The sequence below is a fragment of the Lipotes vexillifer genome, unplaced genomic scaffold (assembly GCF_000442215.2).
Source record: "Lipotes vexillifer unplaced genomic scaffold, Lipotes_vexillifer_v1.1 scaffold59, whole genome shotgun sequence".
Classification (NCBI taxonomy): Eukaryota; Metazoa; Chordata; class Mammalia; order Artiodactyla; family Lipotidae; genus Lipotes; species Lipotes vexillifer.
Genome location: NW_006791208.1, coordinates 1,145,774 through 1,157,826, shown reverse-complemented (window position 1 = coordinate 1,157,826; position 12,053 = coordinate 1,145,774). Strand labels below are relative to the sequence as shown.

Sequence of the window (12,053 nt, the reverse complement as noted above, 5' to 3'; positions counted from 1 at the left end):
CGCGCCCGGAGGGGGAGGGGAGGGGGAGCATGCCCGGCTGGAGCCGGGCCTCGGGGCGCGCCCGGGCCGCCGTCCCCACCTCCGCCTCCTCCTTCTCCTCCTCCGTCTCCTCCTCCTCCTCCTCTTCCAGTCCCGCCGCCGCCGCAGCCAACATGGCTGCGCTACTGAGCCCGGGAGGCGGCCGCTGCTGAGCGCCGCTCGCCGCCCGGGCCCCCAGCCCGCTCAGGCCCCGGCCCATGGCCCCCGCGGCCTCGCGGCCCCCGGCGCTCTAGGGCTGCCGCCACCGCTCGCCGCCCCGAGGCGCCCGGGGCCCGTCGCCACCCGCCTGCCTGCCCACCCGCCCGCGCGCCCGCCGGCCTCCGGGAGTCCGGTAGCCGTCCGGGCCCCCCGCCTGCCTGCCCCCCCGCCCGCGCGCCCGCCGGCCTCCGGGAGTCCGGTAGCCGTCCGGCGGGGCGGGGCGGACGCCACCATGGAGCCCCAGCGCCGGGAGCTGCTCGCCCAGTGTCAGCAGAGCCTGGCCCAGGCCATGACAGAGGTGGAGGCGGTGCTCGGGCTGCTCGAGGCCGCAGGAGCGCTGAGTCCCGGCGAGCGGCGGCAGCTGGACGAGGAGGCGGGAGGCGCCAAGGCGGAGCTGCTGCTCAAGCTGCTCCTGGCCAAGGAGCGGGACCACTTCCAGGACCTGCGGGCGGCGCTGGAGAAGACGCAGCCTCACCTGCTGCCCATTCTCTACCTGAACGGCGTCGTCGGGCCGCCGCAGCCCGCGGAGGGCGCCGGTGAGTGAGACCCCCACCCGGCCTCTCGGACCCGCCTTCCACGACTTCTCTCTCCGGTTCTCCGAGGGGGAAGTCGCGAGGGCCATTCATCTACCTGGCGCCTGCCGCGGGGAGAACCTTCCCTCCTTCAGCCTGCTTGGCGAGGGCCCGATGCGCGGACCCCCACTTCACACCTCCTCCCCCAATCCTACCCTTGCTGTGAACAATGCCCCGCACTGCAGGCCTTGATCCTCCAGGTACCGCGGCAGCGGGGCCCTCCCGAGACCGCCAGGTCCAGCCGCGGGGCGATCTCGGAGGGATGTCCGTCAGTCCCTTTTCTAAGACTCTTAACCATCCACCAGTCCTTTGAGAGCCTCTGCTAGCCTTCAATCAGTGATAAGGTCTAGAAGAATAGAACCTGGGCCAGGGCCGGTACTTCTGAATTTTGGTCCCTGGCACCCCGTTTCAGGACCACTGGTGCCTTTTCACTTTTTGATTTTCTCAGCTCCCTCTGCCCAAAAGCTCAGTCTGTTTGTTCGCCCAGGCTTGTGGTTGATTATGCACAATGCCTGCTAGGTTTCTTTGGAAACTGTGGGCCGGGAAAAGTTGGGGAAGTTGCATTGCACCATGGGAAAATCCTGGTAGTAGCTGCTGGGGCTCAGTTCCCTCCCTAAGGGTGCCGAACTGCCTGAGGAGGGAAGGCTGGTGACTGGTTCCCTTGGGTGGTGGTGATGGATTTGTGAGTATTCGTGTGTGTGTGTGTGTGTGTGTGGGGGGGGGGGCTACTGCTTGGAGTTTGTGGCAAGTGGTAGGCTTGGTGTGGCCTGGTTGGGGAGTGTGGAAAGCCAGGCTTTTAGACAAGGAAGCTGAAGAAGAAGGCATAGCACTGAGGAAGGAAGAGCCAGCATTTATTGGGCACCTACTGTTGTGGCAGGCACTCTGCTGTATCACATTTGTTTACCACTCTCTGTGCTATTATTCCTGCTTTGCCAGAGAGAAAACTCCAGCTTGGAGGGGTTAAATTGCTCAAAGTATTGGGCACCAGGAGTTTTCAATTATGACCCATTGTTTTATTTAACCCATTTGGAGCCAGGAAGCAACAAGTGCTGCTTTTCTATGTCTTGTCCGTGTTTTAAAAGTGAACAGAGAGGGCTGATGAACTGCCTTTAACAACTTGTAGGCCACAGGCTGATGAAACGTGTTTATTTGGCTGTTAAAAGCCTCACTTATTAAGGAGATGATTTTATAAGCTGTTCCTGGTAACAGCTCCATTGGATATTGGCCACCTTCTTTTGGTAGTGAAGGCAACTGGCATACAGAGAGACTAAACTGCTGGCCACACAGCATATCATTTCATTGATGGTCCTTCTGTCTCCACTTTGGGTTTCTGACTCTTCAGCATTTCTGTTCCTCAAACCTACGCTGTCCCCCAGTTATGATCGTGTCTGAGTTGCTGGGCAGCCCAGTCCTCTCCTGGGATGATGCTAAGAGCTGTCAGATGTGGCCTTGAGGATAAGGTCAGAGGGAAATCTCTTCGGGTAACTTTTTTTTCTTCTTAGTTGCCTTTTTGTCTACCTAGCTCTCTGCTTGAAGGAGGAGGTTGATCAAGGAAGCGCAGAAGTTGAGTGCAGACTTAAGTCTTCACTGGGATGTGTTTGAATCAGCGCTAGCTTTAATCTCTGGAATAGGTAGATGAACTGCCATTAATTAGGTCCCTCCCTTTTCCATGCTTGGTAGAGAAGGTGGGGCCTCACAGAGCTGAAGTTCTGGAAGCTGGTCCTGACATCTAAGGAAAGGATGAAATAGGGTTTGGATTTTATCCTCAAGGGCAGGATTTCAAACCCTAGTTTTACCACAATGCAGAGCTGTTTAGCTTTTCAAGGGAAGTTAAGTTCATTTTAGTTAATACTTTAGGAAAAAATTAGGATAGCATTTGGTCTGGCAAGATGCCATGTAGAGCTTCTGGGGATGAGGGGGTGACACGGTGTGCAAGGAAACCACAGAGCGTTGGGATCTTTTAAAGGATGAATTACTGTGCAGTGGTTGCCAGCTTTTTTTCTGTTAGCCGGGGAGCCCCTTTTATGGCACAAAGCTCAGTGACTAAAAGGACTGCTCAGGTTGAAGGAATGGAAGCACCCATTTCATCCCTGAGGAGCCGAAGTCAGGGAAACTCAGCCCTGTGTCCTGGTCTCTGCTCTCCCAGCAGGTTCCACTCTGTACACAGGTGCACACCTCTGCCTGTAAGTCAGCCTTAGTGCAAGCGTCTTGTGGGAGCCCCAGAGAGGAACCAGTTGGCTTCCTAAGGATCCGTAGTCTCAAGGGGAGGCCCCTTTGTCACTGTTTCTACATCGGAGGTGCTGCCATCACCCAGTTAGGGGCTCCTTTGATGGATTCCACATCCCATGTGGGCCCCTGGTCTAGAATGCCCGTCCCATGGCTGGCACTTGTGTGCTATGGGAGTTTGTTGTGCTGCACGCAGATGATGTCTGGCCGCTCCCCACATGGGGCCTGGAACGGGGAGGAAACTGGCCTAGGTGGTACGGGGCAGGTAAGCAAACCAAGCTCATCTGTTCTGCTCAGGCTCAGTTAGAGCCCCAGACGTTTATAACTCACCATGCTCAGGCCTGGGGTATGAAGGTGAGTAAGAAGACACAGAGTTGTTTTATTTTGGGGGCAGGGGGACTTCTCTACCAGAATTGATAGTACATTGCTATTGAGCCTTTCTATCTTATTGCATACTTGAGTATCTCACTTAGTTCTGTGGCACCTAGTGCCTTTTCTGCGTGACACTGGGTTTCATTCCCCCCATCTGTGAGGTCTGAGGACAGGCCAGGAGCTGCAGGGCAGAAAGGAGCTGGAGTCAGGCTAAGTGCAGTGCTCTTGATTCCATGTTGGGGGTGGTTTTTCCTGTTACCTGGTTTGGCCCTCCCATTACAGTTTTAGGCCGTTTCCTGCATTGGGGAACTCTGGAATTTTGTAGCCTTTCCTTGTCCCAATACATGCATCTGTAGGGAAGGCGTGAGCCCCTTTGTCCCCACTGGTGGTAGAGAGAGGAGAGAACTGTTCTCCTCTGACTGGCTCAGGTCTCTCGAGTTTCTTCCATGGTAGTACCAGGATCTTGTTTGTTCACTTGGAACCCACGAGGTCCTTTGTTTTTTTCTCTTTGATTCAGTTGCTGACATCTGGGTTTTCTCACTTGAAGCTCTTCAACCGCCTGCCCCTGGAGTGAGGGGCCCCTTCCTGGCGCTGAGCCTCAGCGTCCTCATCTGTGAGATGGGGCTGGGGGTGCTGCATGGCCTGTCTCAGCCACTGGGAGGCAAAATGAGATTGGGGAGGACTGAGGTGCCTGGTCCTGTTCTTGGTGCACGTGGGGCCAGGGTGCATAGGATGTAATTCCAGCCTGCAGCTTGCTGCCTAGTTGGGGGAATGGGACACTCAGGAGAGTGACATTATGAGACAGATCAATTTTGTGATACAAATACAAACAGGCTTTTTCCTCCTTTTAAAACTCTACTACATGCTTTCCGCAAATACTCTCATCCACCCCTAGTGGCTCTAATTACCATCTAAGTGTGGAGGGCTCCCCAAACCATTTTCGCAACAGGCCTCTCTCGTGGAGCAGAAGTGGCAGAACATGGTGACTTCTGGTGACACTCTCTACTGTGTGCTCAGAGCTGAATTTCTCCTCCTCGTCCCCTCCGTGCCTCCTCTTTAGTTTCCTGGAGAGCTGGCTGACTTGGCTTCGCTACAGTTAAGAGGATGGAGACAGTAGTGTTTGCTGGAGAAGCCAAGGAAGGCTTCGAGGAGGGACTGGGGCTTGAGCTGGGTGTTGAAGGGGTACTCTGAGTGTGCAGAGGAAAAGGAGGATGTTCTGGGTGGGAGATGCAAGAACAAACTCCTAGCTATGAGAGGAGCAGTGTGTTTTCAGGTTGCAGAAATTAGACCTGCCTGAGTGAACAGGGCATTGGCTCTGGGTGGGTGGAGATGCAGAGGTAATCTGAAGGACCATGATGGCTAGGCAGAGCAAGGGGTTTATACACCACCTGGGGCTGAAGTTAAAGCTGGAGGAATTTTTAAAAAAGAATAACCCCAGGCGTTTCCAGTGGGATGAGTGCAGTTGACTGCTGATTGTCAGGTGTGGATTATCTATTATTCATTAGAGGTTACCTGGGCCTTTTGTTCTCTCCCTGCTCTCTTCAGGTACCAGCCACCTTTTCTTCATCCACTCTGTCCTTGATGGTCATAAGTAAAAGCTCCAACCATTGTGGTTTTTCTTTTGGTTCCGTTAATTGTGTTGAAAAGGAAGTAGGGGGGGACCTTGAAAGTGATGGTTGGAAAGAGGTTTCTAAGAGAAAGGCAGATTTTATTTATCCCTCTGTGTATTGGTTCAGGCACCCTTATTGCAGGTGACAGAAACTTAGCTCAGTGTATTAGGCAGAAAAGAGAAATTTATTGTATAATATTCCAAAACCTTGGGATGAATTGGAGTAACTGGCCTCTGGGTGATTGATCCTGAATGCCGCGGGCTTTTCCCGTGGGCCTGGAACATGACTTCAGGCCCCTCTTGGCTTCATCTTCACAGCCCCTGACGAGAGAATAAAGGGAGCCGTATCCAGTAAACCAGGCAGAAAAATCTCACGGGAGGATTCTGATTGGCCTGACTAGGGTCACATGTCCGTGTGAGACCCAGTCACTGTGGCTGGGGCTAAAGGACTAAGATTGGCCCAGCAGTGGACCCAACCAATAGGGTAGGGTGATTGGCAGCTCCTACCAGTACCATGTGGTTCTTTAGAGTGGGGAGAAGCAGTTCTCCAAAAAAAGAAGAGCAGAAAGGATGTTGTGCAGGTAAAGCAGCAGGTGAATGTCCAGGCTGTGGTCTCATCTTTGTGTGATGATGCAGTTAGCAGATGAGGTCATTGCTGGAGTGGGGTGGTTGGAGGTTGTCAGATTTCACTAGGTTTTAGACCTTGAGCAAGGCATTTAACCTTTCTGAACTTATCTCCCTCTCTACAAAATAATTAAAACAGTAACTCCTTCACTCTGCTATTTGACAATGCATGGTAGGAAAAAAGGAGCATTTATTAGTGTGGTGAGTAATGCAGCCTGGAACCAGCCTTAGGACCAGAAGCCTGGGATTGTCCTGATCTGAGGGTTATGTGAGAGCTCCTGGTAAACTGTGCTGAACAGATGTCAGGGTCGCTTTTACTGTGACTGTGGGTCATCAAGAGTAGGATGTAGTCTCCATGAGCCAAATTCGCTGTTGTATTCCCGATGCCTAGAATAGAGCCTGGCCCAAGATGGGCGTTCAGTAAATTTCTGTTGGATGGATGACTAGTCAGCTGTGTGGCGAATGAGTGGTGTGTCCCTGCATAAGTCCAGATTCTCTTCAGAAATAAGTGCAGATTCTTAAGTGGTGACTTCACAGTGACAGAAGGCTGTAGGAGTGCAGGAAGGCTAGGGTGAGTTCCAGCGGCACACACGGATGTCCCCACCCACAGTATGTCTGTGATGGAAGCAGGCGGTGTGACACTGGTGTCTGAAGTCTCCAAGGTCACCCCTCAGGTACCAGCATTGTGGGACTGGCTGCCAGGAGCCATGCGGAGCGACCGCACTGCCTGTGTAGGATTGGAGAGCCCTTCACTTTTGGCGCTTAGAATTTGAAAGTCAGCTTGGTGTCCTCGAAAGAGTTTTGGATGGGGATCTGCTCCTAACGGTACAACATCTTGACCTTGGATGAGCCTCTTAACTACCTGGGACTTGTTTTTGTCCAAGTAGAAGGGCTGGAAGAAGTTCAGTGTTGACTGAGGGCTCCTCAGTCCTGTAGGGTTCTCAGTACTTGCAGGGTGGCCTTAGGCCCAAGGAAGCTTGGTGATGGGGTTGGAGTAGATTTCTAATAAGACCTTTCTTCCAGGTCTCTACCATGATTACTTTTTTTTTTTTTTTTTTTTTTTTTTTTTCTGGTACGCGGGCCTGTCACTGTTGTGGCCTATCCCGTTGCGGAGCACAGGCTCCGGGACGTGCAGGCTCAGCGGCCATGGCTCCGGGCCCAGCCGCTCCGCGGCATGTGGGATATTCCCGGACCTGCATCAGCAGGCGGGCTCTCAACCACTGCGCCACCAGAGAAGCCCCCATGATTACTATTTTTTAAAATTAATTAACTAATTTATTTTGGGCTGCGTTGGGTCTTTGTTGCTACGTGTGGGCTTTCTCTAGTTGCGGCGAGCGGGGGCTACTCTTCGTTGCGGTGCGCAGGCTTCTCATTGCGGTGGCTTCTCTTGTTGTAGAGCATGGGCTCTAGGCGCACGGGCTCAGTAGTTGTGGCTCGTGGGCTCTAGAGTGCAGGCTCAGTAGCTGTGGCGCACGGGTTTAGTTGCTCTGCGGCATGTGGGATCTTCCCAGAGCAGGGCTCGAACCCGTGTCCCCTGCATTGGTAGGCGGATTCTTAACCACTGCGCCACCAGGGAAGTCATGATTACTATTTTTTGATTTACTGTTAGTGATTTTCGTACTCTGGCTTTCTATTTCCTGAAAAAGTAAGCAACGTAGGAGTTATTTTGTCTTAATTTTTTTTGTTCCACCTCATTCCAACCACCTATACATTCTGCAGGCCATTTTGAGGGGGTTCTTTATTAATTTCCTGTAACCTTGGGAAGATGTGAGCCACAGAAATAGTGGGCATAAAGCAAGAGGGCTGAACTCCCTATCAGTCTGTGCACTAGGGATGCCGAACATGTTCAGCAGAGAAGAATTTTAAATGGGATTGAGTTGGGGAGATATTGCATTTTTTTCACCTTTTCCCTGGGGCAGATTGCATATCTCTGAATTGTGTGTGTCTGTTGGTCTTTTTGAGACAGAGTTCCACGAAAGTACTACAGAAATATTTTAAATTAAACAGATGTTTGGAGTGTTCCACGTTGGCCGTCCAATTCTAAACCCTTGGTGGGTAATTGTGAGGTGACTGTTGACCTTGATGTTCGTTTTTTTAATACTGTGGTAAAATATACATAGCATAACATTTACCATTTGAACCATTTTTTTCTATTTTTTTAATTTGTGGTAAAATATGCATAACATTAAAATTACTGTTTTATTTATTTTTAAGTGTACAGTTCAGTGGTATTAAGCACATTCACATTGTTGTGCAACCATCCCTACTATCCATCTGTAGAACTTTTTCTTTTTTTCTTCTTTTTTTTTTTTTTGGCTACGCTGGGTCTTTGTTGCTGCACTCGGGCTTTCTTTAGTTGCGGTGAGCAGGGGCTACTCTTCGTTGTGGTGCGCGGGCTTCTCATTGCGGTGGCCTCTACTGTTGGGGAGCACAGACCCCAGAGCGCACGAGCTTCAGTAGTTGTGGCTTGCAGGCTCTAGAACTCAGGCTCAGTAGTTGTGGCGCACATGGGCTTAGTTGTTCTGTGGCATGTGGGATCTTCCCGGACCAGGGATCGAACCCGTGTCCCCTGCATTGGCAGGCGGATTCTTAACCACTGGACCACCAGGGAAGTCCCTCTAGAACTTTTTCATCTTTCAAACCTGAAACTCTACCAATTAAACAATAACTCTCCATTCTCCCCTCCCCCTGGCCCCTAGCAACCACCATTCTACTTTCTGTCTCTGTGAATTTGACTACTCTAGGTATCACATATAAAAATGGAGTCATATAGTATTTGTTATTTTGTGACTGGCTTGTCTTCACTTGGCATAATGTCTTTATGGTTCATCCATGTTATAGCATGTGTCAAAATTTCCCTCCTTTATTTAAAAATTTTTAATTGTAGTAAAGAACACAAAATATAAAATTCACCATCTTAACCATTTTAAGTGTACAGTTCAGTAGTGCTGAGTATATTCACATTATTGTGTAAGAGATCTCCAGAACTTTCTCATCTTGCAAAACCAAAACTCTGTATCCATTAAACAATAACTCCTCATTCCTCCCTCCCCCACCTCTGGGAACCACCATTCTACTTTCTGTTTCTATGAATTTGTTTACTTTAGATATCCCGTATAAGTGGAATCACACAGTAGTTGTCTTTTTGTGACTGGCTTATTTCACTTAGGGTAATGTCCTCAAGGTTTATCCATGTTGTAGCTTGTGACAGGATTTCTTTCCTTTTTAAGACTGAATAATATTCCAGTGTATGTGTGTACCACATTTTATTTATCCACTCATCCACCAGTGTACTTTTGGGTTCCTTTCATCTCTTGGCTATTGTGAATAAAACTGCTATGAACATTGGTGCAGAAATATCTCTTCGAGGCCCTACTTTCAGTTCTTTTGATTATATATCCAGGAGTAGAATTACGGATCATGTGGTAATTCTGTGTTTATTTTTTGAGGAATTTCCATACTGTTTGCTTTGAGTTTTAATTAAGGAAATCCCTACTGTCCACAGCACCTTGACTCGGGTGAGTGGCCTGGCTGGAGTCCTAGTTCAACATTTTATTGTTTTCTTCTAAAAATTGTGTATTTTCCCCCCAGACTCATTTTGGAAAGCCTTAGCACAATTCCTTTGGACCAGAAATAAAGATTTTAGTTTCAGTAGTCATCTGTGACTCTTTTGAGGGCAAAGTTGTTGACCATAGAATCCCAGCAGCATTCATATCTGGCAGCCAGGGGGTGTTCACACATTTTCTTCGTGTTTGCAGTAGTACTAATATCTCCATCCCCAAAGGCCTCCAAGTATGTTAGTTATTTCCGCTTTGTAGACACTTGCTCCTTACCCCATTCAGGGTTGGTTTGGTTACATAGACTTGAATCCAGGGTTAACTGGCTATCAAGATTTTCTTTAGAAAAACCTAGATCAGCATTTCCCAAGGAAATACCTTCTAAACAGTAGTTTGGTGGGATGTCAGTGGTGTTATTTGTAAAAAGGTTCTCTGGTCAAGTACATTTGAGCAGTGTTGGTTTGAGCAGGTCACGCAGGCTCCTTTACTGGGAGCCTGTCAAGCACCAGTAAGCCAGTGTGCTTTGGGACTTCACTGGAGTGGGTTCACTATGCAGCGTTTCCCAAACTGATTTGACCACAAAACCCTTTTTCACTGAGCATCTTGCAACATCAGTGTTCTGAGAGGTGCGCTCTTGGGAAACTTCAGCATTAGTGCAGGGAACTGGAACATCAATGTATATCATCGTTTTTCAAATTTCCCCCCAGCTCTTTCATTCAAGGAACCAAAACGTTAAACGTTCCCATTCCTCTGAATTCTGATACCAGCTGAAATGGGCATATGTGATTCTGGGGCTAGTAGATTTTTTTTGGATATGTTGACAATTCAGATGTGTAGTGGATTCTGGGACTGGTAGATTTTTTCGGTGTGTGATCTTGCACAAGATGTTTGACCTCTCTGGGCCTCAATTTCCCCAGTGTGGCTTAACAAGAATGAAGTCTTGTTCGTGATGGTTATTCTTTGAGATGGTTAAACCTCTTGCGGTCTTCTCTAGAGCTGGGCTTTGGTCCATAGTTGGGGTTTCCAGGGGCCCCTTGGAAGGATGTATAGAGATCTGTTCAGGGGTTTGGTGACTGCGGGTCCAGGACAGGTTAGCTCTTGGGCAGATCTTTTCTGAGCCCTGGGGAGTTGTTGGGCTGGAGAGCTGGAAGATGGCTGGAGAGTGATAAGTTATTTCTGGGAAGATAGGTGATACAGATGAATGACCCGGGGGGCCTGAGCATCATCGGTGTGTTTGGAGCCCAGGAGTAAGGACACAGAGAGCTGAGTGTCATGAACCCAGACTTGGGGACCCCCCACAAGTTTAAATCTTGGCTCTTTAATCTTAGTCTGTGTGACTTTAACAAGGCACTTAACCTCTCTGGGTTTTCTTTTTCGTTATCTATAAAAGGGCTAATAATATTCTCCTCCTGCGGCTTTGGTGAGGATCGAGGTGATTTATGTGAGGCGAGGGCAAGCTGTTGCTGCTGCTTCTGCTCTTGGGGGTAGCCTGCCCTTGAGTAGAGAGCCAGTCCCCTCTTGCCCTTGGAATCAGGAGGTGTCACAGGGTACAAAGAGATGCTCAAGGGAGAGTCGAGAGTGTGCATGGACCAGGAAGCCCACATTCCTGGGGCTGCTCAGAACACACTTTCACAGTGTTCTGGTCCTGGAGCCTGCCATTAAGGAGGGCACTGCCATGAGCTATGAGGAGTTCAGCTCCAAAAGGACCTTGGGAAGAGTTATTTTAAAGGAAAGGAGACCTAGAGGGGCTTGGATGCTTGTTTTCAGATGGACATGGGCAGGTGATGAGACCTGATTCTGACCCCAGAGAGATGACTGGTAGAAGATACTGGGAGGTAGAATTGAGCTCGAGATAAGGAAGAGGGCTTCCCTGGTGGCGCAGTGGTTAAGAATCCGCCTGCCACTGCAGGGGACACGGGTTCGAGCCCTAGTCCGGGAAATTCCCACCTGCCGCGGAGCAACTAAGCCCGTGCGCCACCACTACTGAGCCTGCGCTCTAGAGCCCGCGTGCCACAGCTACCGAAGCCCGCGCACCTAGAGCCCGTGCTCCGCAATAGGAGAGGCCACCGCAGTGAGAAGCCCATGCACCGCAACAAAGAGTAGCCCCTGCTCGCTGCAACTAGAGAAAGCCGTGCGCAGCAACAAAGACCCTACACAGCCAAAAATAAATAATAAATAAATAAATAAATAAATTTATTAAAAAAAGAAAAGGAAGAACCTTTCTCCCTTCCTCCCTGCCTTAATTTTATACTATATATTATAAAAAATTTAAATATATGCAGAGATGGAGGGGATAATATAATGAATAACCAGCTCTCCTAATAACTTCTGTTTTCTGTAATTTTTAAAAAAAATTATTACTAAAAAGAAAAAAAAAAATTATTACTTTACTTTTGCCCGCGTTGGGTCTTCGTTGCTGCATGGGCTTTCTCTAGTTGCTGCAAGTGGGACCTAGTCTTCGTTGCAGTGCACGGGCTTCTCATTGCAGTGGCTTCTCGTTGCAGAGCACGGGCTCTAGGCGCGCACGCTTCAGCAGTTGTGGCATGCAGGCTCAGGAGTTGTGGCTCGCGGGCTGTAGAGCGCAGGCTCAGTAGCTGTGGCGCACGGGCTTAGTTGCTCTGTGGCATGTGGGATCTTCCCGGACCACGGCTCGAACCCATGTCCCCTGCGTTAGCAGGCAGGTCCTTAACCACTGCGCCACCAGGGAAGTCCCATTTTCTGTAATATTTTAAAACAAATCCCAGGCAGCCTATCACTTCCTCCATAAATACTTGAGGAGGTATCTCTAAGAGATAAGGCCTTTAGGGCTTCCCTGGTGGCGCAGTGGTTGAGAGTCCGCCTGCCGATGCAGGGGGG

The 12,053-nt window shown here is 49.9% G+C and overlaps 1 protein-coding gene across 1 annotated transcript in view; it reads left to right on the top strand.

Moving 5' to 3' along the window:
* The first annotated feature begins 408 nt into the window (after positions 1-408).
* DLG5 (discs large MAGUK scaffold protein 5) overlaps positions 409-12,053 on the top strand; it is a 125,496-nt gene continuing 113,851 nt past the window's right edge. Inside the window, exon 1 of the mRNA XM_007464206.1 lies at positions 409-773. Within this exon, the coding sequence (XP_007464268.1) occupies positions 470-773 (304 nt within the window). The 5' untranslated portion in view covers positions 409-469. The remainder of the gene's footprint in view (positions 774-12,053) is intronic.